Below are 27848 nucleotides of genomic sequence, written 5' to 3' on the forward strand. Positions count from 1 at the left end.
TGGCTTCCCAGGGAGTGTGAGTGTGTACTTGGGGTGTTTAGGCCATGCCATGGCTGAATGCAGAGAGGAGCTGGTCAGCAGTCTTTGGTCCCAGACTTATCTCTGGGCCAGAGCTCCCCCATGCACAAGTTTGAGAGCTGCTCTGGGTCTGTGGCCTCCACCTTCCTCTGGACACCCTGTCCCCTGGGCACTCTGCTTTTTGGGCTCCGTTATATCAGAGAAGGGGGCACAGTCCTAATTCCTAGGCTGTCCACAGAAGCACACCCACCGGAATCACAGGAGGGCAACTGGATTTCATAGAGCTCACACTTCAGGAGGCCTGTGTAGACGAACCTTCCCTTGAATCTCTCCCATCATCCCCCCTCTACCTCCCGACAGATGCCATCCTTGGGGGCTCACTCCACTGGATCTGCTGGTGCTTGAGCTGGACATGCTGTCCCCTGGTCAAGGCTGTCCAGAGACAGAGAGGGTGGCCTTTTTGGATGGTGACCTCCTTATTACAGAGGCAGAGGGACTGCTTTGCAGAATCACGTGCGTTATAAAATAGTTACTCCATCCATATTTTACAAAGGAAGAAAGGAAAAGAGAGGAGAGGAGAGAGGGACAGAAGGGCATCATCCTCATAGCCATCCAGCAAAGTAAACCTTACTGTCCCATTTCATAGATCAGGAAACTGAGGTCAGCACATCTGAGTGTGGCAGAGCTAGCTGTGCAGGCCAGAGCCCCTTGTTCATTGACGAAGGGCCCTGAAAGAATAGGCAAGGCTGGTCGCATCCTGAGCCAATCTCCCTCCCCTCCCCCACCCCTTGACCTCATTGGCGGACCTCATGGAAGAGCATAAGGAAGAGCTGGCCACCATCAAGGCTCTGGATGCAGATGCTGCCTACACACTTGCCCTGAAGACCCACCTGGTCATGTCCATCCAGACCTTCCACTACTTTGCTTGCTGGTGTGACAAAATTCACGTGGGACTGAAGCTCTTGCCCACCAAGTGAGAGCTCACACAGGCAGGCTGGGGTCAGCAGGAAACTAGGGCAGTGTGTTAGCCTACATGCTGCATAACAGATGACCCCAGTTTATTGGTTTAAAACAACCCATCAGCTCTCATTTCTGCAGATGGGAAATTCAGGCAGGCTTGGCTAGGTTCCATGCCAGGATTTCACAAGGTCAGTGTCAAGGTATAACCAGGCTGGGCTTTATCTGGAGGTCTGGGGAAACCCTGCCTGTAGGCCTGTTCAGGTGTTGGCAGAAATCAGCTCCTGTTGTTGTACGACTGAAGGTCCAGGTCCTTGCTGGTTGCTGGCCGAGGCTATTGCAGGCCCTGCTCTGACCTCGCTCTGGCCCCCCAATCCCCTTGCCTTTCTCAGGTTTGGCGTCCTTCTGAGTCTCTTAAACTGGAGAAAACTCTGACTTTATGGAGGCTCCTGAGGCCATGCTGGGGTTATCTGCATCGTCTCCCTATCCTCAGGTCAACTGTGCCATTCTGCATGTTTGCGGAAGGGGTAGCCCACAGCTCCTGGATACTAGGGATCAGGATGTGACCTTGGGAGCCATTTTCAGAGGTTTTCCCACCAGAGGCAGGGATGGGTCAACCCTTCCCCAGAGATATCCATCACCAACAAGTTCACTGGGGTCTGCCAGAATGGGCTCCATGCCTCTTATCCTCTCCATGGGGCTGAGAGGTGCATGTATTATGGCAGGCCTAACATCTGTTTCTCCTGCTGCTGCTGCATCACTGTTGGCTGGAGCCAACCCCCAGCTGGGGCCTCCTGGGCCAGCACAGCCTCCAGAGACAGCTTGGCCCCCCAACTCCTCCCTTCTCTGCACCAGTTTCAAAACCAGAGGCCTTACCTGTACCCAGACCAGCTTCTTGTCTGAGGATTTTGCCAGGCTCAGTGCAGGAGGCACCTTGCCCCTCATGGCTGCCTTCTCCACCTGGACCTGAAGTCCTCAGATACCTCTGTCTGGAAGGTTTGGGTCTCCTACCTGTCTCGGTCATGGAGATTTCAGGATGGAGACAAGACCCTGTTCCTTTCTGAGCCCCAAGCACAGTCTGGCTGCCCAGGGGGAAAGGGGAAGGCAGCAATGGAGCCCCCTACCAGTGACTCCCCTTGCTTCTTCCAGGGCTCCACCATCCCCATCAACCAGGCCAGAGCAAGCCACAACCTGGCCTTGACCAGGAAGGAGCCTATTGGGTGAATCACAGCGCCAGGCAAAGACTCACCACACACTAGGCACTTTTTGCGCCATTTGTAGTGTGAGTGTTCATCCCCTTTTTCCGCATCTATCAAACACTATTTATTCACCGATTACTAAATGCCATACATTTCAGGCGCAGGATATACAACGATGACCAAAACTGATGGCATTGCCTGCCCTCGGGGGACTTATATCCTAGCAAATAAGACAGCTTTCACATTTAAAGTACCTGCTCCGTGCCAAGCACTGTTTCAATGACCTTATGAGTATAATTTTACTTAAGCCCCACAATAGCCGTGTATCAGTCAGCGACATAGTGGGAAACAGAGGGCACACCTGAAAAATTTTATGTGCAAAGATTATAATAATGAATATGCATAAAATTAAGAACTACAGGGCACCAAGGAGCAGTGTAAAAATAATAGAGAAATAGACAAAGGATGGGAACTAGTGCTCAACAGTAGACAGGCACCTGCCCAATCAACATAGAAAAAAGTAGGAATTGGGGAAATGATGTTAAACCCAGACGTGAGGGGCTATGCCTCACCATCAGATGGTCCCAAGGCCTAGGGAGAGAGAAGTCTCCTCACACTGCTTGTGGGGGGTGGGAGAAGCAGAGGGTCCACCTTTGTGAAAGGCAACTTGGCAGTGACTTTTCAGTCTCCAAATGTACCCTGCCACAGGCACAACTATGGTGACTCACTGGCACAGGTGCTCAAGGAGACAAACCCAAAAGCACTCACAGAAGCTGTTCTGGGGCCTTGACAGCAAACCCCTGCACAACCCATGCTGAACTCTGCGGCCTCCTAACCAGGGCATGGCGTGTGGCTGTGTGAAGGCATGGGACAGTGAGAGCTATGAGGACCACGTGGAACAGCTCCAGGAGAAACTCGTGTGAGGAAAGCACACTGACGAATGCCCTCTAAAATCACCAAATGTGCACCAGAGGCCCAGTGTGGTCAGCACCCAGCAAGCATTCCCACCTACCCTGTGCCCCTTACAACATGGGGCCTCTGGGATCCACCAGCAGGGACCTCACATCCCTGTGGATTGTGTTCAAGGGCACTCAGCTTCTTTGGGAATGTGGGGGGGGTGTCAGAAGGAGAATGTGTTCAGATGTCATTTGCATTGAGAGAAATGAGTACAGATGACCACACCAGGTCCTGAAGGATAGGTCTGCTGGTGAGAGCAGCCCCTGTTGGGAGAGTGGGCTGTGGATACAGGAAAACCCTGTCCTGTAGCTCCCAGAGAGGGGGCAGCCTGGGTGGGATGTGGCACTGACTCAGGGCAGGGCTCCCCACCCAGCCTGTCCCCCAGAGGACACAATATGTAGACAGTGCACCAGGACAGGCCCCACAACAAGGAACTCCCCTGCCCAGGTGTCAGAGTGTAGAGTGAGAGCCCTGCATAGCCCATGTGCTTGGAGCCCTTTCCTTGGGCGCAGGCCTGAGAAGGGCTGGGCAGGGGGACCAGGGGCCACCTGGCTGACAGCCACAGGAAATGCATGGTCACTGCTCTTGCAGATGCCTCCCGAGGAGTCTGTCCCCATCAGACTGAGGAGGATACTAATGCAGAACCTCCCAGGAGTTGGGGGACTGGGAAAGTTGTCCCTATATGGGCGGGTTTATGTGTCTGCTAGAGTTGCCATAACAAAGTACTGAAACTAAGAGACTCAAGCAACACACATTTGTTGCCTTAGCATTCTGGGGCTGGAAGTTCCAGATTCAGGTGTCAGAGTGTTGGTTTCTTCTGAGGGTATGTGGGAGAATCTGCTCCAGGCGTCTCCCCCAGCTTCTGGTGGCTTACTGGCAGTCTTGGGTGTTCCCCAATCTCTGCCCTCATGTTCACTTGGTGTCCTCCTTGTGCATGTCTGTCTGTTCACATGGCTGTTTTTTGAAGGACATCAGTCCTATTGGGTTAGGTACACACCCTATTTCAGTATGACCTCGTCTTACCTAATTACATCTGGGATGGCCTAATTTCCAAATAAGGACGTTCTGGAGTTAGGATTTCAACTGCGAATTTTGGGGAGTACAGTTCAGCCATGACAGTGGGACTTCCTATGTCCATTCTCCTTTGGAGCCCCCACAATCCTGATGACCTCACCCTCTTCTCTAGACACTCTCACCGTGCTTCCTCTGCTTTCTCATCCTGTTGGGTCTGCTGGGTGTACATGGGGTGGGGAGTGGCTCTCCAAACCCCTGAGTATACCCTGTTGTTCCCAGGATGGTGTGCTGGTCCCCAGATTGTCCTAACCTCAGCCTTCACACACGCTCTTCCCCCTTCCTGGGTTCAGCTAAGTCATCTTTTGGGAAACATTCTGTGGTGATTATGATCATTAATATGATGAAGAAATCAAGCTAGGTAGCCTGAGCAATTCTGTGTGGATGGCCTCATTAATTGTCTGACACTGATAAAGACAGTGCCCTGTGTTTTACAGGAGTCAGGGGAAAGCAGGCTGCTGGGACCACACGTGTCATCATTAGGCCCCCCAGGACCATGAGGGGCTTCCCTTTGATGGAGACATTGCTCACCCAGAGGCTTTGTCTGGGACCAAGAGGGCACAGAGATGCTGGGTACAATCTCTTAATGCAGAGCAGACAAGCCTTGTTAGGCCTTCTCAGCTGACTGCTTCCTTTTCTCTATGGAACTACACCCTGGCCTCACCCAAGAGGACTCTCGCTGACTTCCTCCTGGCCCACCCATTTCCAACTCTCTCCCATATTCTCTCTGCCCACCTGGGTGATCCCTGTCCTTCTCCCTGGCCCTGCCTGCTGTCAACCCCTCACTGCCTGGTGTCATGCCCGACTGGACTGTCCTTAGGCAGGTCTGACAGTTGCAATGAGAAACCATGTTCCCTGGCATTGTGCCCTGCCAGGAAGAGGGGCTATTGCCACGCCGGACATACTGCCCCATCAGGGACTGGAAGGCCAGGGATGAGCTCTCTCAGGGGGACCTTGGGCACCATATCAAGATGCTTGGAGTGGAAAAGGGGTCAGGCTTGGGGAGACGAAGCAGCTGGCAGGTGCAGTCTGGCACCCAGGCCGAATGGAGAGACAAAGACCCACTTCTTTGTACCACAGGGTCTGTGGCATCGTCATACCCTGGAACTATCCCCTGCTGATGCTCTCCTGGAAGACGGCTGACTGCCTGGCTGCTGGGAACACAGTGGCGATCAAGCCTGCCCAGGTGGGTCTGGGTGTGTTCCAGGTGGGGCCTATGGACTGTAGAGGAGGAGACAGGTGCCCCGTTGGGCCCTCTGCCCACCCAGGACTGGTACCTCCTCAAGGGAGGAAGGGTACTGCTGATGAGGGCTGGCCTTCCGTGGGCTCCGCTCACAGTGGCAGAGTCAGCACGCAGCAGGGGTCAGTGTGGGCTGTATGCAGTGTCTGTCCACTCGACCATGGGGTGGCTGAGTCAGGTTAGCTGTGTGTGTACCTGCAGCTACTTGGTGAGCAGAGTTAGGGATTTTCCCATAGACACCAGCCCTCTGGATTTGGGAGAGGAGAAACTCTGTTTGGTATCCCTTGTCCAGGCCACAGGCTCTGAGAGAGCTTTGGTGCTTTATTTGGCTTCAGAGCCTGAAAGTCCTGGAGGGAGCAAGGGAGTGGTGGGATTTGTACACCTGCACCCCCTCCAGCCCCTCACACAGAAGCTGCATAGGTAGATGTCAGGGTCACTCAGGCAGGCTGGAAGGGCCTGAGCAGCGTCCCCTGGGGATGAGGACACCCCCTGCACGAGCCTCAGCTTCTTCACCTGTATACTGACTGTAACAGCCTGTCCCCTGCCTGCCCCCAGGGGTGTTAGGGACTGAAGGCAAGATGCTCCATCATGTGGCTCTGGACAGCATGCTCAGGAGGTCTTCTGGCTGCTTTGGGGCAACTTGGACCTAAGAAAATTACAATTTAAAATCCAACAATAGCGACAGCTAGCATTTACAGTATTAACCCTGTGGCAGCATTTTAGTCCATAACAACTTACGTGAAAAGTAAAAGTTTGCATACGTTTGCTTATTTGATTTTTTTTAATGTTTATTTATTTTTGAGACAGAGAGAGACAGAGCATGAACGGGGGAGGGTCAGAGAGAGGGAGACACAGACTCTGAAACAGGCTCCAGGCTCTGAGCTGTCAGCACAGAGCCCAACGCGGGGCTCGAACTCCAGACCGGCAGATCATGACCTAAGCCGAAGTCGGCCGCTTAACCGACTGAGCCACCCAGGCGCCCCACGTTTGCTTATTTGAGCATGGCAACAACCCTCTGAGATGACCCATAACCTCTCGCATTATTGGGGTTTGCTGTGCACAGATCCAGGAATTGTCCCTAGAAGGCCCAGTAGTAGGCCCGTGCCCTCCCAGGGCCAGCACCCCACAGATTTTGTGGCTCAGCCTAAGACCACGTGGGTGGCGGGGCACAACCCAACCTTTACAAGGAAAATTACCTGGGTTAGAAGAGGAGCCACTGCTCACAGGGCTGAGGAGGGCAACGGCCTCCAGCCACGAGGTGGTAATTAGAATCTCACACCCATCAGGGAGCTCTTGGCACTGCCTGGCACTGAGGTGCTTCCAGGCAGTCCTGGATCACTCCACTCCCTGAGTGAAGTAGGTATGAACATTCAGGAAGGGGCCAGGCCTGGAGCCTGCTAGGAGAAGGCACTAGAAGATACAGGAGGGAGCACCTTTACTCCCCACTTTCCCCTGGAGCTGTGAGGAAGCTACCTGGGGTAGCTCTCTTCTTCTTCTTCTGGAATTCCTTTGATATGGATATTGTTCCATTTGATTGCATCACTTAGTGCTCTAATTCTCCCCTCATACTTCTGGATTTTTTTTATCTGTCTTTTTCTCAGCTTTCTCTTTTTCCATAATTATCTCTTCTAATTCACCTATTGTCCCCTCTGCCTCTTCAATCCGTGCTATGGCCACCTCTATTTTATTTTGCACCTCATTTATAGTATTGTTTAGCTCCTTCTGACTATTTCTTAGTCCCTTGATCTCTGTAGCAATAGATTCTTTGCTGTCCTCTATGCTTTTTTCAGTGCCAGCGATTAATTTTATGACTATTGTTCTAAATTATTTTTTCGTTATATTGCTTAAATCGCTTTTGATCAATTCATTAGCTGTGGCTACTTCCTGGGGTTTCTTTTGAGAAGAATTCTTCCGTTTCATCATTTTGGGTAGTCCCTGAGGTGACTCCAAACTGCAGCCACTTCCCCTGTGCTGTCTGGAGTCACTTGTGTTGGTGGGCAGGGCCACAGTCAGACCCGATGTCTGCCCCCAGCCCACTGCTTGGGCCACAGTCAGACTTGTGTGTATCTTATCTTCCCCTCTCCCAGGGGCAGTACTCACTGTGGAGTAGTGTGGCCCTTGTCTGGGCTACATCCACACTGCCAGGCTTGTGGTGCTGCTTCGATGGGAACTGGCCAAGGGCGTATTAGAAGGGGTGGATCTGCGAGGTGCACAGGGGCTGGAGGGTCAGGCTTAGCTAGCTTTGCCACCGGTGGTCCCCTGTGGGAGGGGCCCTAGAGCACCATGAGGGAGACAGGCCAGTGAGAGAGATGGATCCATAGAAGCACAACATTGGGCATTTGCCCGCTGCAAGCAAGTTCAGTGATGGAAACTGGTTCCCTTTGGAATTTCAGCTGGGGGATGGGAGAGGGAAATTGCACTTGCCAGTGCCTTTGTTCCCTGCTGAGCTGAGCTCTGTCTTCCTGGGCTCAACAACTCTCCCTCCTGGAGTCCTCTCACCCTCCCTCCTCTCTGAGAGCAGAGCTGTTGACTTTTAACATTCCAGATGCTAAGTCCCACTGGCTGTCAGAACTCACATAGTCCAGCCCCTCCACTTTTGCAAGCCAGAATTCGGGGGCTCTGCCTTGCATGGCGGGCTGCCCCTCCACTGCCCTGGCTCCCTCCCGCCAATCCGTGTATTGCGAACCACCTCTCTGCCCTTCCTACCCTCTTCCGTGGGCCTCTTGTCTATACTTGGCTCCGGAGAGTCCGTTCTGCTAGTCTTTTGGCAGTTTCTGGGTTATTTAGGCAGATGTGGGTGGAATCTCAGCGATCAGCAGCACGTGGTAAGCCCAGTGTCCTCCCACACCGCCATCTTCCCCTCTGGAAGCAACGTCATAATAGACATGTCTCTTTTGCTAGAGAAATAAAAAAAATAGAGTATTGGGAATTCATGTATATAAAATGTTTCTGCGCAGTGAACTAAATTATCAACAAAACTAAAAGGCAACCTTTAGAATGGGAGAAGTCATTGCCAACATCATACCTGATAAAGGGTTAGTATCCAAAATGGATTAAAAAAAAACCTATAAAAATGAACACCAAAAAACAAATAATCAACTTAAAAATGGTCACAAGGCAGTAATAGCCATTTTCTGAAGAAGATATAGAGATAGCTAACAAACACATGGAAAGATGCTAAAATCACTCATCATTCATTCTTTTTTAAAAAAAAATGTAATGCGGGGCGCCTGGGTGGCGCAGTCGGTTAAGCGTCCGACTTCAGCCAGGTCACGATCTCGCGGTCCGTGAGTTCGAGCCCCGCGTCGGGCTCTGGGCTGATGGCTCGGAGCCTGGAGCCTGTTTCCGATTCTGTGTCTCCCTCTCTCTCTGCCCCTCCCCCGTTCATGCTCTGTCTCTCTCTGTCCCAAAAATAAATAAAAAACGTTAAAAAAATTAAAAAAAAAATTAAAAAAAAAAATGTAATGCTTATTTACTTTTGAGAGAGAGACAGAGGAGTGAGTAGGGGAGGGACAGAGATAGAGGGAGACGTAGAATCTGAAGCAGACTCCAGGCTCTGAGCTTGGCAGCAGAGAACCAGATGCAGGGCTCAAACTCATGAACAGCAAGATCACAACCTGATCTGAAGTCAGATTCTTAACCAACTGAGCCACCCAGGCACCTCAACTCATCATTCATTCTTGTGACTGCTTTTGCTGCATCCCAAAGGTTTATTTTTTTTTTACATTTATTTAGTTTTTTTGAGAAACAGAGTGAGCCAAAGCATGAGCGGGGGAGGGGCAGAGAGACAAGGAGACACAGAATCTGAAGCAGGCTCCAGGCTCTGAGCAAGTGGTCAGCACAGAGCCTGATGCGAGGCTCGAACCCATGAACTGTGAGATCATGACTTGAGCCGAAGTCAGATGCTCAATCGACTGAGCCACCCAGGTGTCCCCCAAAGGTTTTAGACTGCTGTGTTCTCATTATTATTTCTTTCCATATATTTTTCATTATGTTTTTAAATTTCTAATTTGGCCCATTTATTCTTTAGCAGTATGTTAACATTCACGTATTTGTGGTTTTCCAAAAAAATATTGTGGCTGACTTCCAGTTTCATAGCATTGTGGTTAGAAAATAATCATAGTATTATCTAAATCTTTTTGCACTTATTGAGACCTTATTTGTGACCTAGTATGTGATCCTCCCTGGAGAATGTCCCATATGCACTTGAAAAGACTGTGTAGTCTGCTTCTTTAATATGGATAGTTCTGACTATATCAGCTAAATCCATCTGGTCCAGTGTGTCTTTCATAGCAAGTATTACCTTGTTGATTTCTGCTTAGATTATTTGTCCACAGCTGTAATTGTGGCATTAACATCTGTTAATACTATTAATGACTTCCTGTGTATTTGTTACTGTTCTGTGTATTTGAGTGTTCCAATTTGGGCATAAATATTTACAATTGTTAGATCTTTTTGTTAATTAGACCTCTTTATTATGATAGAGCGACCTTATTCATCTCTTGTTAGCCTTTGGTTTAAAATCTAGTTTCTCTAATGTAAGTATTGCTCCTCTGGCTTTCTTTTGACATCCATTTTCATGATAAATATCTCTCCATCCCTTCACTTCCAGTGTGCAGGTGTCTTTAGGTATAAAGTGATTCTCTTAAAGGCAGCATATTCACGGGTGTTGTTTTCCTTATGCATTCTGACACCCTATGTCTCTTGATTGGAGCATGTAGTCTACATTCAGAGTGACTATTGACAGTTATTAATTTACTGCCATGTTTGTTTTGTCATTGCTTACGGAGATTTTCTCTTTTTCCTTCTAGTCTTTGTTGTTTTTGTCTTTCTCACTCAAAGAATTCCCTTTTACTATTTCTTGAAGGTCTGGTTTAATGGTCATGAACGAATATAGTATTGTTTGTCAGGGAAACTATGTATCTCTGCTATTCTGAATGACAGCCTTCATGTATAGAGTATTCTCAGCTACACATTTCTCCCATTCAGTGTGTTGAATATATCATGCCACTCCTTTCGGCTGGCTTGGTTTCTGTGGGGGACGTCTGCTGTTAACATCATTTGTCTTTCCTTAGAATTTGGATTTCTTTTTTCTTCTACTTTCAAGATGTTTTTAGTATCTCTATATTTTACAAATTGTATTACAATATGTATTTGATTTTGGCTTGTTTTGTTGAATTTGATGGGGTTCTCTATATCTTTTGGATTTGGATGTCTCAGATTATGGAAGTCTTCAGCTATAATTTCTTTTTGGAGCAATTGTAGGTGGGATTTTTTATCTTTTTGCTACATCATCACGAGTATAGAAATGAACAGACTCCTGCATAATAATTGTGTATTGTATAACTTTATTGAATTAATTTTCAATTCCAGTGGTTTCTTGGTAGATTAATTAAGGTTTTGTATATAGTATCATATCATCTGCAAATAGTAAGTTTTCATTCTCCCTTACCATGTTGGATGACTTTTCTTTTTTTTTTTTTTTCTTATCCTATTGCTATGTTTACCACTTTTTGTATTATGTTGAACAAAGATGGTGAAAGTTGATATCTGTACTTCCTTCCTGATCATAGAGGAAAGGTTTTCACTTTGTCACCATTGAGTATGTTAGCATGTTTTATTTTTATCCTTTTTCATGTTGAGGTATATACTTTCTTTTTTTTAATTTTTTTAATGTTTATTTATTTTTGAGACAGAGAGAGAACATGAGCAGGGAAGGGGCCGAGAGAGAGGGAGACACAGAATGTGAAGCAGGCTCCAGGCTCTGAGCTGTCAGCACAGAGCCTGATGGGGGGCTCGAACTCACGAACTGTGAGATCATGACCTGAGCCAAAGTCGGATGCTTAACTGACTGAGCCACCCAGGTGCCCCAAGGTATATACTTTCTAAACCCACTTTGTTGAGTTGTTAAAATGAACAGATGATGTATTTTGTCAAATGCTTTGTCTGCATCTATAGAGATGATCGTATGCTATTTACCCTTCATCTTTTTAAGTATGATTTATAAAATTGTTTTACCTGTGAATTGTGAACCACCCATGCATTCCTAAAATGAATCACAGTGGATTGTGATTAATGATGTTTACATTTTAGGGGCACCTGGGTGGTTCTGTCGGTTAAGCGTCCGACGTCGGCTTCAGGTCATGATCTCACGGTTCGTGAGCCATTTGCTGAAGGGGAACATCTCTATGGATTTGTATAACTCCACAGTGCATTCTCCATTTTCAGAGAAGAAAGAAGATGTCTACAAAGGTTTCTACAATGCAATCATGGTCCACCTTCAGCTTCACTGTCCTGTGACACACTCACAACCCTGTTTCTGGTGAGTCTATTGGGGCCATTGCTCAACTGTACCTGTCTCAGCCCCTCCGGTCCTCCACCCTGCAGTCCGGTCCTCCCATTGCTGCCACACCGAGGGGCGTGCAGCACGAACAAGCTGAACTCATCTTCAGGTTTCCCATGTGGAGCTGAAGTATCTGACTTTGAGAAGTGGTTATAGACGTCACTTCCATTTCAGGAAAATGACTCCTTGCAAGAAAGGGTCAGGGTTAATTTTGGAAAAAACAAAAAACAAAAACAAAAAAACTTCCCAAAGATATGTTTTACTTAGCCCATAATGAATGAGCTCCCCCATCTTTGGGGCCAGACTGATGGAATATTGGGGAAAGTTCTGGTAGGGAGATATTTGGGTTGAAATGACTGATCCATACATTGGGAGGTACAAGGATATTCCCCTCATCCTGTCTAATTGGGGTGATCTGAAAAGTCAACTTATTGCAGCCATTCTGTGTTGCTGTGTTCTCCAGTGTAAGTGAAGATGCTGGTTTTGCCTAAAGAGAGGAAGAATTAACCTGTCAGGAAACAGGCACATGGGGCATGCTCCCCAGAAAAGGCTGGACTAGGGATGGGAATGGTCTTGGGTGTATGCCTGAAGGAAGAACATGAGACCCCGGGTCCTGTGATTAATAGTGAATGTTCCACATCTCCTATGGAGTGCCAAGGTGAATGTCAGAGGACCCCACTCCTGTCCCAAGTTTATGCAGAGAGAGGGAGGGACTGGCCTTGAGGTTGCCAGATGAGCTGACCACCAGCATGTTCCTCTGTGACTCCACTGTGGTGTGGGCATGAGGCAAAGTTCATTCCCAAGCAGGCATTCAGGAAGTGTGGCTAGAGTGGATGTGTCATGTCTCATACAAGTCAGCACACCAGTTCAGGGCTCACTCCTCTATCTGACCTGGCTCCCTTTGGCAGGTCTTGGGAGGGATGATATTTAGGCTAAAGACACCAGTAAGAGGAGCCAATTGGATGTAAGTTTTGAGCAAGCCCAACATCAACGACAACCATCCCATTAAAACCCATCATTACCTACTTCTACTAGAATAAACTAAACTTCTCAAATGCCCTCAACACACACAACACACTTTTCCTCAATAATTCCCACTGTCAACCAGACTTTTGGTCTTTACAAGTACTTATCCTTCCATCTTTGGAAATACATTTGGCAAACAATGTGTTTTAGCTACCCGATGCACTCATCGTTGCCTGTAGAGAAGAAAGCCATGATGATGTGACTTTCCACACAGGTTGCTGCCCTGTATCTTCCCAGCTGTGTCTGGCCAGGGCTCACTGTGCTCCTTCTGGTTTAGGCACAGAACTGGGGCTACATTTGGTAGTCACAGTCTTATTGACCCACCACTTGCTAACACACCGGATTTAAGAACATCCAGAGTCTTATGACACACCCTAAATATGAAAGGTGAATAATTAAGAACACTCGCCAAATAAACCCCAGAGAAATGTCATCTTTAATATGTCACACAATTCACAGACCCCCAAAGCCAATGATGACCTAGAGTTAGGATTCCCAATGGATTTGAAAGGAGACATCATTAAAAACATGCTTTGGCAAGCAATTACAAAAGTGTTTGAAACAAATGAGAATAAGTCTCAGGAAAGGAAGAAAGGTGTAAAGAAGTACATAATGGACAATTACAACTGAAAAGGATAATGACTACAATTTTTAAAATACAAACATACACACAGACAACACAAAGAATAAAACTAATATTTATGTCACAGGAGTCTCAGAAAGAGAAAATACAAAAAAGTAGGGACTAAAAATATTTTTCAAGAGAAAAATAAAAAAAAAATTGTTTCAGGAAATCATGGCTGATTTGCCAAATTTGACAAAAGATATGAACCTAATGATCTAAGAAAATGCGTAAATACCAAAGAGTTGAAACCTCAAGAAGTCCACCAAGAAACATGCTATGGACTACACTATGCTCCCACCCCATTCACAATTTTCCAGTTCTATCCCCATAAACTTGCATGTGGGGCCTTGGAAGATAATGAGGTTATGTTAGGTCACAAGTTTAGGACCCTCATGATGAGGTTAGCATGCTTACAAGGAGAGATGCCAGAGAGCTGGCACACTCTCTCCATGCACACATACAGAGAGAGGTCATGTGAGCACAAAGCCAGAAGGTGGCCATCCGCAAGCCAAGAAGATGAGTCTCCCCAGAACGTGACCACACTGGTGCCCTTGTTGGATTTCTACCCTAGAAACTGTAAGAAAGTGCATTATGGATATTTATCCATTGGCTTAAACTTAGTGCATTTTTACACATTGCAATAAAGCAAGATTCAGAAACTAAAATACATGGTGAATTGGACTTTATCAAGATTTAAACATTTTGCTCTTTTTTTTAATTTTTTTTAACGTTTATTTATTTTTGAGACAGAGAGAGACAGAACATGAATGGGGGAGGGTCAGAGAGAGAGATGGAGACACAGAATCTGAAACAGGCTCCAGGCTCTGAGCTGTCAGCACAGAGCCCGACCCGGGGCTTGAACTCAAGAACCGCAAGATCATGACCTGAGCCGAAGTCGGATGCTTAACCGACTGAGTCACCCAGGTTCCCCATTTTTGAAAATTTTTTTAACGTTTATTTATTTTTGAGACAGAGAGAGACAGAACATGAACGGGGGAGGGTCAGAGAGAGAGAACATTTTGCTCTTTTAAAGACCCTGTTTGTTAGCTAACAATATAACATATATTATAATTTTATTAATTATATAAATAATAAATATAATTATTATAATTATAATGATGATACTATAATGTAAATTATATTGAAAATAATGTAGGGGCACCTGAGTGGCTCAGTCCATTAAGTGTCCGACTTTAACTCAGGTCAAGATCTCCTTGTTCATGTGTTCGAACCCTACATCAGTCTCTGTGCTGACAGCTCAGAGCCTGGAGCCTGCTTCAGGTTCTGTGTCTCCCTCTCTTTCTGCCCCTCCCCCACTTGCACTCTGTCTCTCTCTCAAAAAAACTAGTAAACATTAAAAAAATATCCTGTTAATATGATAAAAATGCAAGCTATACACTAGACGAACATGTTTGCAAACCACACATGTGACAAAAAGAACTTGTATCTACACAGTATAAAAAAATTCAGAATGCAACAAAAAATAACAAAAAATAATAAGGAAAACATTTTCCAAATGGGAAATGGACAAAATACATGAAGAAACATTTCAGCAAAGACAACATACAGGTGGCATAAGCACATGAGAAAATGTTCTACATCGCTAGCCATGAGGTAAATACAAATGACAACTGACTGAGTAATCACTCCCTGCCTGTTAGAAGAGCTAGTTCAACTAATACAGTGAAAAGATAAAATGTTGGAAAGAGGCGGCTCTCTCATGCATTGCTGGTGGGAATGTAAATAGCACAGCCACTCTGGCAAGACAGTTTGATAGCTGAACATAAACCCTACAAGCTAGCGGTCAGGTTCCTGGACATTTATTTATCCCAGAGAATTGAAACTTAAAATCCCACAAAACACTGAGCACAAATGTTCACTGCAGGGTAATGTGTAATAGCCAAACCACTGAAAGCAAACAAAATGTCCCTCAAATGGATAAACAAAGCATTCCATCCACACTAGGGAGCCCTACACAGTGATAAAGAACATATATACATATATATGTATACACACACACACACACACACACACACAAAGTAAACTCAGCTAAACAGTCTTCTCAGTGGAGATGCAGAGCCAGGAGGGAGGCATCAGCATAATGTTCAAAATGAAATGGAAACATCATTCACTTACATTTCAATACGTGCCATGACATGGAGACACACGTCAGGGTTCTGGTAGGTAGGAAGCTGCTTCCAAGGAGAATGCAGGCAAATGGTGTGTATAGAGCCAATGAAGCAGGAGTCCACTTCTGGGATGAGACTGATCAATGAGGCAGAAAACTGGTAAAGTTTTTAATGCTAGCAGAGGTCATTGGCTTTTGTATAGCATGAGATCATTTACATTGCCCCTGGGGGGAGAAAGGTTTTGCATCTCTATTCTCCTAGGCTTGTGGCTTAGTTTTCTCTTCACTGGTGCACTTGAAAGAGTCCTAACAGGTCCTCATTGTACACAGTATGTCCAAGTTGCCAGAGTCCAGAGTCCCTTGGTGGGCTTGTGTGATGGCGCCCTTACCATGACCATGAAGTCCACAGACGAGTTTTGTGCTTTTCCTGTAAGTCCTGCTTCTAACCGGTCCAGTCTGGGGGTGCCTATTTGCAAGTCCTCAGGTGAGGACATGTGATGAAGGCTGGAGATTGGGACTAGCCTTCAATGATCTATATTTCCATGACTCCCTGCTCTCCTTCCAGTGCTGCGTAGGTTCGTGCCCTTGATGCTCCTTTCGTATAAACCCTTGACTATTTGGTCTCTCTACTCCTCCTCACCCTGTATGGTAGTCCTGTGGCTACCCTTGAAACCTCAGGCATAAGTTTTCTTGCCCACCTCTGCACACTGGCCCGCCAGATCAGGGTCTGGTACACCTTACACGTTCAATAGATGCCTGTTGAAAAATTGCACGTAGGATGCCCTGTCTCTCTCTGTCACCAAAATAAATAAACATTGAAAAGAAATTGAAAAAAAAAGAAAAGAAAAATCACACGGATGAGTTGGGATCCGAGGCACACTGTGAAGAAAACATGGGGGTTGGGAGGTAGTGGAGGTGGAAAGGCAGTTCCACAGAGTTGAAGGACATGACAAAGTCAGCGATGGCAGAGTGGACTTGAGGGTGGGACCAATGGTGGTGTAGTCCAGGTAGGGCCATGGGAAAGGCATGCAGAGCTGAAAAGCACCGACATTTCAAGGAGGAGGGAGGTGGAAGGAGTCTCGTATTCCCAGTGTGTCTCCCTGTCCCTCAGGGCTGCCCTTTCAGTCATGGGTCACGAGTGGGGAGGGTGCACAGCTGCAGATGTCCACAGTTAGCAGGAGCCTGAGGGAGACTGAGGAACAAACACAGAGGCCTAGGATGCAAGAGGGAGCGCTAAGTTCATGTACAGCCACCTCCCTGTGAAACCAGCTTTTCAAAACCTTCCTGGGTCTCTTCAGGGATGACAGGGAGGTCTCCACCTGGGGAAGAGACACCTGACAGTCCCTCTCCCACTAGCCTGGTCTCTGGAGCCCTCTCTCTGGCTCCTGGCTGCCAGGCTGGTGGGCAGGCAGTCATACCACGTGGTGGGCGCACAGAGGTGCGGTGTTGCAGACCCTGGCACCCAGCAGCTGTGTCCCCCGCGGGGGGTGGGGGAGGCGGGGAGGGAATTGGATCCTGGATCCAAGAGGTGTGCAGGAGTGAGCCCACGGGTGCGCATAGGAGCATGGGTCAGGGGCGGAGCCCGGTGAGGGATGCGGCTGAGGGTGCAGCTGTGCTATGCATCCTGGCTCCCAGACCACCTGCCACCCCAAGCTCCCAAGTCTCTCTGCCAGCCAGGGGCTTTCGCCCACCCCACTCCCCCACCAGGGACATGGCTGCTGCCTGGCACCTGTGTCCAGGTAGCTGTGGAGGTAGCGGTAGCGGGGCACTTGCAGGGAGGACTGGGAGCCATGAACCTCCAGCCCCGGAGGGTGGTGGCCCTGCTGCTCCTGCTGCTCCTGGAGGCAGAGGCCAAGTCCCAGGACGTGCTCCCAAAGGCGCCTCTCAGCTGCAGCTGCACTCCTGGAGCACCAACACTGCCAGGGGCTGAGCATGATGCAATGCCCCCAGGTGCCCCCAAAAGACCATCTGGAGAAGCCTAAAGGTGGAGCAGCTGAGACCCACAGCCTCCCTCTAGGACCTGCCTCAGTCGCGGCGCTGCCAAGGTAGGGATCCTAGTGACAAGGTGCCATGTGGCCTTCCCCCTGCCCCTCTCTGTCTTCCCCTTTCATCCCCATCCCCCTCCCTCATGCTACGGGGTTCTTCTTGGGCTCCTTTCTGGCTGCGGTCATAGGAGTGACCTTTATGGGTTGTACCCTGGCTCCCTGGAGGAGGAGGGTCCGAGATGGAGTAGGGGGTTAGGCTCCGGTGGTGGGGAGAAGCACAGGTACAGAGAGGGGACACCCTGAGTGCCCTTGGAGGTCTGACTGGGTTGGTGGCTGGAGGGTGGAGGTGCAAACAAACGGAAAGAACGCGTGGACTTGCGGTTGTCAGAAAATGTCAAGGCAGGGCCAGGGAAGTCGCAGTCATGAGCAGGATGAAACAATCCTGCCTGTGAAAATGAAGCGCAGGGACCTCAGTTTGCAGAGCAACATTCCGGGGAGAGTCAGGGTGGTGGGCTTGAGTTGCTGGAGCCCGGCCAAGGAACTTGTTGAAGCCATTTAGAGTGGAAGCGGCAGGTCAACACAAGCCTCCTGCCTCCCCCCTCCACACCCCCTGCCCTGCCCCACCCCACCCCTGGTAGCAAGGTTGCACCCTCTGATGGGGCAGGGAGATCCCACCCCACTTTTGGCTAAAGGCGGCCCTCTAACATGGGAGTTAATGGGACTATGGGGTATGGAGTCTGAATTAGGGGTTGTGCAACTCCCTTTGAGCTCTTCATTTCTGAAGGCAATTTGCATTCAATCACTGAACTCAAAGCAAATGGGCGATGAACAAGTGGAGCTTCGTTCTTTTAGAGGGTGTCCAGACTCTTTTGTACTTGGAGTTGTGTGCTGGAGAGGACTGGGTTTTTGGGATTCAGCACAAAATAATCTTTGGGAAATGTTCGGTGGGAACGTCTTCTTCGCAGTCTCCCAAGGAAGGCGGGTGGAAAAGCTCCTTGTTCCAGGCAGACTTGTCGGTTTTGTTCTTCATATCTGGGAGGCGTGGTGCTTCATGTTTCTGTGGAGCACCTCCTCTCTTGCATTCATCCCGTGTTCCAAGAGTTTCATACCTTAAGAATCACATCTCCTCTGGGACTCACCAGGCAGCATGAGGGAGAATTGACTCTGAGACCACCATGTCCTAGAAACCAGTGCATGTGTATGTCAGCAGGCACTGCTTACCTCTCAGCCTCCTTTTGAAATCAGCTCTTGAGAAAATGCTCTTTCATTCCATGGGTTCTCCCTCTCCCAGGTTGTTGGTGTGTGTGTGTGTGTGTGTGTGTGTGTGTGTGTGTGTGGTGCTGTGGACTGTATGTAGTCTGGACCACGATAGGGTCCCAGTTCTTTCCAAAGACACTGTTTTGTTGCATGGGAATATCTCATTTCAATAGACTGTTCCAATATTGTCTCAAAGGTTGAAAACATCCTGAAGGCAGCACCATGACCTCACTGAAAGCAAAAGCCTAAGAGCAGAGGCTTTCACAAACTTACATATCAAGATGACTGGTACTTTAGGTTTTCAGTAACATGGTGTGGTGTAGGCCACTTTCAGCAGCAGCTGCTCCTAAGCATCTGTTTTGTCCTTGCGGGGCAGGGGGTGAGTTGTCTCTCTCAGAAATTAAGGAGATTATGATTATCTTGAATATTGTTATTTTCATGATTACCATGATTGCTATATTCTTCATATCCCATCGCATGGAATTTGATACATGTGCTCGATACCCGAAATGTTTTCATCACAAAATGCTCGCTACAACAAGGAGGAAAAACTCACTGTTGTGTGATGGACAATGTACCTTACCTTTATTGTACTGTTTTAGTGGTATGTACATATGTTGACTGATGAGAGTGTCCACTTAGATCTAAGGAGATTTTTGTGATATAATGATACTTCAATAAACCATAAAAATAATTGAAAATCTGACATAGCTAGTAATCTAAGCACTCTGTCCTCTTTGATATGAAATACTAAGTAAAGAAATCATCTTTCAAAAACTTCTGAGTCATCATAATTCCTTATTATTCAGGTAGGTCTGGTGAATGTAATGGAATGAACTAAGGTCTTTGAAATAGAGGAAGCTAGAATTTGAGCTATGGAAGTCATATTTACTCTCTATTTCCCTGTTGACATGGTCTTTTTTTATTTGCTGATGTCTTTTGCCCTTTATGTCTTTTGTCTATTTCCCTCCTTCCTGCCCCTCACCTTTGCAATCATCTTTATGTATTTATGAGTTTGTTTTATTATGTTTTGAGGATTTTTGTATTTTGTTTTCTTATTTTTGTTTCAGTTTCTACATATATGTGTGAGCATTTGGTATTTGGCTTTCTCTGTGTGATGTATTTCACTTAGCATAATGCCCTCCAGGCCATTCAAAACAATGTGGCATAATACAGGTGTGAAGGTATTTTGGGGAGTTAGTGATTTCATGTGTTCTGAGTAATACCTAGGGGGGTTATTGAGGGAAATTGCTGGATGATATGGATGTTCTAGTTTGAATTTTTTGAAGAAACTTTATATTGTTTTCGACTGCTGCTGCAGCAAGTTCCAATCCCACCAACAGAGCACAATGATTCGCTTTCCTCCACAGTTTACCCAACCCTTGTAATTTCTTGTCTTTTTGATAAGATCATTCAGACAGGTTTCAGGTGATATCTCTTTGGCTTTGGCTTTTCATTTCCCTAATGTGGAGTGACATTGAACATCTCTTCATGTATGTGGTGGCCATCTGCATGTCTTCATTGGAAAAATGCCTCTTGAGGACTCTGCCAGTTTCATCATTGCTCTTTGCTTTTGCATTGTTGTCCTATAGGAGTTCTTCATATCTTTTGTGTATTATCCCTTTACCATGTATGTAGTTTGCAAGTATTTTCTCCCATTAACTATGTTGCCTTTTCATTCCTTTGAAGATATTTTTGCTGTGCAGAACTCATTTTTATTTAGTTTCATGTAGTCCCACTTCTTTATTTTTCCTTCGTACCTTTGGCTTCTGGTGTCGAATCCAAAAACTCAGTGTTTAGACTGAGATGAAAAACATCCTCGTGGTTTTGACATTTGGGTTTGTCCAGCAGAGCCAAGGAGAGCAGAAAGGATTGCTTAAGACTCCATGCAAGTCAAGAGAGGTGAGAGGGAGTTTATTTATTTATTTTTTTCAACGTTTTTAATTTATTTTTGGGACAGAGAGAGACGGAGCATGAACCGGGGAGGGGCAGAGAGAGAGGGAGACACAGAATCAGAAACAGGCTCCAGGCTCCGAGCCATCAGCCCAGAGCCTGACGCGGGGCTCGACCTCATGGACCGCGAGATCGTGACCTGGCTGAAGTCGGACGCTTGACCGACTGGGCCACCCAGGCGTCCCATAGAGAGAGAGGGAGTTTAAGGGACATCTCCGTGAGCTGCTCTCAAGCTCCCATATTCATTAAGCCTACAAACAATGTACAACACGTCAGTGGGCCACATATTGGAAAGAACGTAGTGAAGACATGGTGAAAACCAAATATAGATAGGATAAAATATTCCATGCGACAACATGTTCTAAGGACTTTGTGAGCACATGCAGAACCCAACCCCTAGATACACATCCACTGGATCAGTGAAGTCTAGCCTGCCCCCCAGATACACACCAAGTAGGTGAGTGAACTGCTGCTGGCTGTTTGCACCAAGGCCAGAGAGCAGTGATCTGCTTTGCAAAGCCTTCCCTATAATCTCCTAACGTAGGACGTAGTTGTGTGATACCCCACCTTCTGCCCAAGTTTGTATCCAGGATATTTCTGGTTTTAGGTCTTAAGTCTTTAATACATTTTGAATTTGTTTCTGTGTGTGGTGTAAATTGACGTCAAGTTGTTTTTCTGTGCGTGTTGTTTTTCTGTGCCCAGTGTTTCTGACACCGTCTATTGAGGAGATTGCCTTTTCCTCATGTTATATTCTTGATTCTTTTGTTGTGAATTAATTGGTTACATATGTGTGGGTTTCTTCCTGGCCCTTCAGTTCTGTTCCAATGATCTGTGTGTCTGCTTTTACCCCAATACCGTACTGCTTGGGTTATTGTAGCTTTGAGATCTAGTTTAAAATCAGAAACCATGATGCATCCAACTGTGTTCTTCCTTCTCAAAATGACTTTGGTATTCAGAGCCTTTTGTGGTTCTGTCCACATTGAAGGATTATTCTAGTTTTGGAGACGTGCTTAAACTTTGATAAGGATCGTACCTAGGGAATGTGCAGATGGCTTTAAGTAGTGTGAATATTTTGACAATCTTAATTCTTGGGATCCACTAGCATGGAATGTCTTTCCGCTTATTTCTGTCTCCAAATTCTTTCTCCACTGATTTCTTGGTTTAAGTACAGAGGTCTTCATCTTCTTGGTTAAAGTCATTCTTTTCTTTTTTGAGTTTCCTATGTTTATTCTTGACAGAGAGAGAGAGAGATACATAGACACAGAGACAGAGAAAAAGAGAGAGAGAGCGTGGATGAGTGGGGAAGAGGTGAGAGAAAGGGAGACACAGACTCTGAAGCAGGCTCCAGACTCTGAGTTGTCAGCACAAAAAATTAACCCTCTTAGATTATCTATAAAAAGATGTAAACTAATGTACCCTAGTTACTAAGCATGCTGTCACAACAGTTAGGATTTAACACAATAAAAGTGTATGGAATATGGGGTCAAATAATTCAGCATGTTTAATGGAAAACAGTAACTTATTGTGGCTTGGTTTTCACAGGACATCTTTTAAAAAATGTTTAGTATCATTTGTATGAATTGGTGAAATGCTTTTTTATCAATGGCAGTCAACATTTTAGCTTTTCTTTAGATATCAAAATATCATTTAAGTATCAGTCATTGATGTACTGTACTGAGTTGGGGTTTCCTTATTTGTTATTTCATGTGTGTGCATGCATGAAAGGGTCTTCCTTTGTGGCTGTTGTTCTCTAGTTACTATTCAACCTTGAGACCTTTTTCCACAGTACTGAAGATATTTAGTCAAGTTAAAGATTTTTCTTTTTTCCCCATTTGACAACATCAATCTTGTACTGTTTTACAGTAAACATTTATAATCACATAATTTCAGTCACTTTATTAACTCATCCTATTCAAGATAGATGCACACTTCAAGTATTTTACATATCTATTACTCATTTTAATTTTCTGACCTCACTATCTCAAGAGCCAGAGGTTAATCAGAATGAGGTATTATGTGGTGTCCCTACTACATAAAAGTATAAATGTTAATAAGTGTATTTTCAGTTGATTTTTTAACTTTAATTCCTTAATTTTGAGTCAATGCATGGTCATTTCTAACTGCTTAGGTGAAGAAAATGATTACTTTAGCGTCTTTTATAAATCAGGAGTATGGAATGAGGGTAAAATAAGGGGGTTGAAATGTCACTTGGAAATTAGGACTCTAAAACCTTTTTTTTTTTTTTTTTTTGAGAAGAAGAAAATGGGAACTGTTGAGAAGGCTTATGGTATAAGCGGTGAAGTTGTGGTGTTTAGAGGGTTGAGATAAAATTATATTGTTTGGGATGGATTTCGTTTCCCCAAAGTGTCTTCTCATCTGTTTTGAACGACTCTGAGTACTCCATACTCATAATCCTGGTGTCTTATCTCATTTAGTGAATTTTATTTCCGGATAATTACATGTTGCTGAAAACTATATATTTTATATTTTGCTTTTTTTCTATGAATAGTCTAGTAGTCCAAGTGATGTGAGGAGAAATCTTTTTTGTCTTCTTTTTTCTTTTGTGATGTTCAAGTAATGTTCTAGGTTGAAATTACTTATGTTCAGCCTTCCATACCTGAAATATAGCATAAGTATATAGGAATCATAAGTTTTATTTTTAGCATATGCTAAAATTACTCTTACTTGTAAGAGTAAACATCATGGAGAAGAAAAAGTGAAGTGAAAGTTATTGTTTGGACTTTTAAAAACTGAGAACAAACTGAGGATTGATGGGGGATTGGAAGGAGGGGAGGCTGGGTGATGGGCATTGAGGAGGGCTCCTGTTGGGAGGAGCTCTGGGTGTTGTTTGGAAACCAATTTGACAATAAACTTCATATTTAAAAAAAGAAAGTTACTGTTTGGGCCACTGAAATTATTTATATTCTAAATAGAGACAACAGAAGGGACACTTCTAAGAAGGATATATTTTCAGCTACCTTATTTTGAAGTTTTATTTGCACATAATTACTTAGACCTCTTATTTTCAGAGGGGCTGTTTTTTCCTACAAAGCCATTTGACATAATTTTTGCTCTGTGAGTTTCAAAATAATTTGAAGCTATCCTTTAATCATAGATTTCAAGGAAAAAGAAGAAAATAAATCATATAATGTACAAATTAATGTATAACTTTCTTATTATGAACACGTAATACAACAGACTCATTTGATCAAATTAGAATTACAGAACTTGACTCCTTAAACGGAATTGTGGTTTTATCTTCCACCTAGTACTACACACACACACTCACACACACACACACACACACACACACACCAAAAAGAATTTCTTTGTTACTTTAGCTGATAGGATTCAAGTGCTTATTTAAACAATTTGGGGAGTGGGGGTAAACATATACATGCTTTTGTTCCTAACTTGTATATTGCCAGTCCTTTCTGTTTTCTAAAAAAGTATTTTATTGTGATACTTAAATTTTCTTATTCATTAGATCCCATATCCAGAGTCCTTGTCTTTGAGTATTGAAAGGGCTTTTGATTGTTGGTTTCCACTTTTTGGTCTTGAAAGTAGTCCTACAGAAGCTTTCAGCTGAGCTGAATGTCTGCAGAATTAGTTGAGGTGTCAGAACATAGTATATATTTCCTTCATGTTGAAAGATCTTTTAATTTATTGAAAGAAAAATTCAAATCATTCAGACAATTAATTTTCAAAAAATGGAGACCTTTTGCCTTAAGTTTATATCTTTTCAAGATCTTATTCTACATGAGTATTGGTGCTTTGTAACTTCTGAAAAATGGTACTCTTTAAGATAGTGATGTGATAAAATCATTGTTTCATGGTACTTGTCACAAATAACCTTCCTTCAGATTGAAACTGGAATCTTCTTTCTCATGTTAGCTATTTCTTTGTTGCAGCACCATAAGTTTAGTTAAACAGAATATGAGCTACTTTAGTACTGTTTGTTCAAAAATCATGTATGACGATTTGTTGACGTGTTGATTCATGTAAATTGGGTGCATTGTAATTATCAGGGAATACTATGAAAAATTATATGCGAACAAACTGGACAACTGGGAAGAAATGGACAAATTCCTAAACACCCACACACTTGCAAAACTCAATCAGGAGGAAATAGAAAGCTTGAACAGACCCATAACCAGCGAAGAAATTGAATCAGTTGTCAAAAATCTCCCAACAAAGAAGAGTCCAGGACCCGGTGGCTTCCCAGGGGAGTTCTACCAGATGTTTAAAGCAGAGATAACACCTATCCTTCTCAAGCTATTCCAAAAAACAGAAAGGGAAGGAAAACTTCCAGACTCATTCTATGAAGCTAGTATTACTTTGATTCCTAAACAAGACAGAGACCGTTACGAGACCGTTTACGAGACAGAGTAAAAAAAGAGAACTACAGGCCAATATCCCTGATGAATATGGATGCAACAATTCTCCATAAGATACTAGCAAATCGAATTCAACAGCATATAAAAAGAATTATTCACCATGATCAAATGGGATTCATTCCTGGGATGCAGGGCTGGTTCAACATTCACAAATCAATCAAAGTGATACATCACATTAATAAAAGAAAAGATAAGAACCATATGATCCTGTCAATCGATGCAGAAAAGGCATTTGACAAAATTCAGCAATATTTCTTTAAAAAAACCCTCGAGAAAGTCGGGGTACAAGGAACATACTTAAACATCATAAAAGCCATTTATGAAAAGCCCACAGCTAACATTATCTCAATGTTTTTCCCTGAGCTTTTTCCCTGAGATCAGGAACACGACAGGGATGTCCCCTCTCACTGCTGTTGTTTAACATAGTGTTGGAAGGTCTAGCATCAGCAATCAGACAACAAAAGGAAATCAAAGGCATCAAAATTGGTAAAGATGAAGTCAAGCTTTACTTTTTGCAGATGACATGATATTATACATGGAAAATCCGATAGACTCTACCAGAAGTCTGCTAGAACTGATACATGAATTCAGCAAAGTCGCAGGATACAAAATCAATGTACAGAAATCAGTTGAATTCTTATACACTAATAATGAAGCAACAGAAAGACAAATAAAGAAACTGATCCCATTCACAATTGCACCAAGAAGCATAAAATACCTAGGGATAAATCTAACCAAAGATGTAAAAGATCTGTATGCTGAAAACTATAGAAAGCTTATGAAGGAAATTGAAGCAGATATGAAGAAATGGAAAAATATTCCATACTCATGGATTGGAAGAATAAATATTGTCAAAATATCAATACTACCCAAAGCACTCTACACTTTCAATGCAATCCCAATCAAAATTGCACTAGCATTCTTCTCGAAACTAGAACAAGCCATCCTAAAATTCATATGGAACCACAAAAGGCCCCAAATAGCCAAAGTAATTTTGAAGAAGAAGACCAAAGCAGGAGGCATCAAAATCCCAGACTTTAGCCTCTACTACAAAGCTGTAATCATCAAGACATCATGGTATTGGCACAAAAAGAGACACACAGACCAATGGAATAGAATAGATACCCCACAACTAGACCCACAAACGTATGGCCAACTAATCTTTGACAAAGGACAGAACATCCAATGGAAAAAAGACAGTCTCTTTAACAAATGGTGCTGGGAGAACTGGACAGCAACATGCAGAAGGTTGAAACTAGACCACTTTCTCACACCATTCACAAAAATAAACTCAAAATGGATAAAGGACCTGAATGTGAGACAGGAAACCATCAAAACCCTAGAGGAGAAAGCAGGAAAAGACCTCTCTGACCTCAGTCGTAGAAATTTCTTACTTGACACATCCCCAAAGGCAAGGGAATTAAAAAGCAAAAATGAACTACTGTTCATTTATAGTTCAAAAATGAACTATCTTTATGAAGATAAAAAAGCTTCTGCACAGCAAAGGAAGCAACCAACAAAACTAAAAGACAACCAACGGAATGGGAAAAGATGTTTGAAAATGGCATATCGGACAAAGGGCTAGTATCCAAAATCTATAAAGAACTCACCAAACTCCACACCCGAAGAACAAATAACCCAGTGAAGAAATGGGCAGAAAACATGAATAGACACTTCTCTAAAGAAGACATCCAGATGGGCAACAGGCACATGAAAAGATGCTCAATGTCGCTCCTCATCAGGGAAATACAAATCAAAACCACACTGAGATACCACCTGACGCCAGTCAGAATACCAAAATGAACAAATCAGGAAACTATAGATGCTGGCGAGGATGTGGAGAAACGGGAACCCTCTTGCACTGTTGGTGGGAATGCAAACAGGTGCAGCCACTCTGGAAAACAGTGTGGAGGGTCCTCAAAAAATTAAAAATAGACCTACCCTATGACCCAGCAGTAGCACTGCTAGGAATTTACCCAAGGGATACAGGAGTACTGATGCATAGGGGCACTTGTACCCCAATGTTTATAGCAGCACTCTCAACAATAGCCAAATTATGGATAGAACCTAAATGTCCATCAACTGATGAATGGATAAAGAAATTGTGGTTTATATACACAATGGAGTACTACGTGGCAATGAGACGGAATGAAATATGGCCCTTTGTAGCAACATGGATGGAATTGGAGAGTCTGATGCTAAGTGAAATAAACCATACAGAGAAAGACAGATACCATATGTTTTCACTCTTCTGTGGATCCTGAGAAACTTAACAGGAACCCATGGTGGAGGGGAAGGAAAACATAAAACAAAAAAAGAGGTTAGAGTGGGAGAGATCCAAAGCATAAGAGACTCTTAAAAACTGAGAACAAACTGAGGGTTGATGGGGGGTGGGTGGGAGGGGAGGGTGGGCGATGGGTATTGAGGAGGGCATCTTTTGGGATGAGCACTGGGTGTTGTATGGGAACCAATTTGACAATAAATTTCAAAAAAATTTTTAAAAAATTGGGTGCATTGTGTTGCCACTGTATGTTTTCACAAAGGATTGAACAAAACACCTTTGAGGAAATTTGAAGAAAAAAATAAAAGAATGTATATCAAGGGTTGGTGATGGGTGTTTTTTTTTCCCCCAGGGATGTTGAAACCAAGAAAAAGAAACAAATTTTATGTGTTTGTCATCAAAGTTACATGT

The 27848-nt window shown here is 44.7% G+C and overlaps 1 protein-coding gene across 3 annotated transcripts in view; it reads left to right on the forward strand.

Annotated features, from left to right (window-relative positions):
• LOC131506555 (cytosolic 10-formyltetrahydrofolate dehydrogenase-like) overlaps nucleotides 1-13515 on the forward strand; it is a 38549-nt gene extending 25034 nt beyond the window's left edge. For 2 of the 3 annotated variants that reach the window (XR_009259067.1, XR_009259073.1), the window contains 2 exons: nucleotides 5283-5388; nucleotides 11671-13515. Coding sequence is in view for 1 of the 3 variants with exons in the window: in XM_058720284.1 (XP_058576267.1) it covers nucleotides 2086-2195; nucleotides 5283-5388; nucleotides 11671-11742 (288 nt within the window). In the remaining 2 variants the exon portion in view is untranslated. Of the gene's footprint in view, nucleotides 1-1969; nucleotides 2196-5282; nucleotides 5389-11670 lie in introns of those variants that run through there. The other variant, XM_058720284.1, reaches the window with a different exon arrangement.
• Nucleotides 13516-27848: the final 14333 nt, after the last annotated feature.

Source organism: Neofelis nebulosa, chromosome 1 (genome assembly GCF_028018385.1).
Source record: "Neofelis nebulosa isolate mNeoNeb1 chromosome 1, mNeoNeb1.pri, whole genome shotgun sequence".
In the NCBI taxonomy this organism is placed as follows: Eukaryota; Metazoa; Chordata; class Mammalia; order Carnivora; family Felidae; genus Neofelis; species Neofelis nebulosa.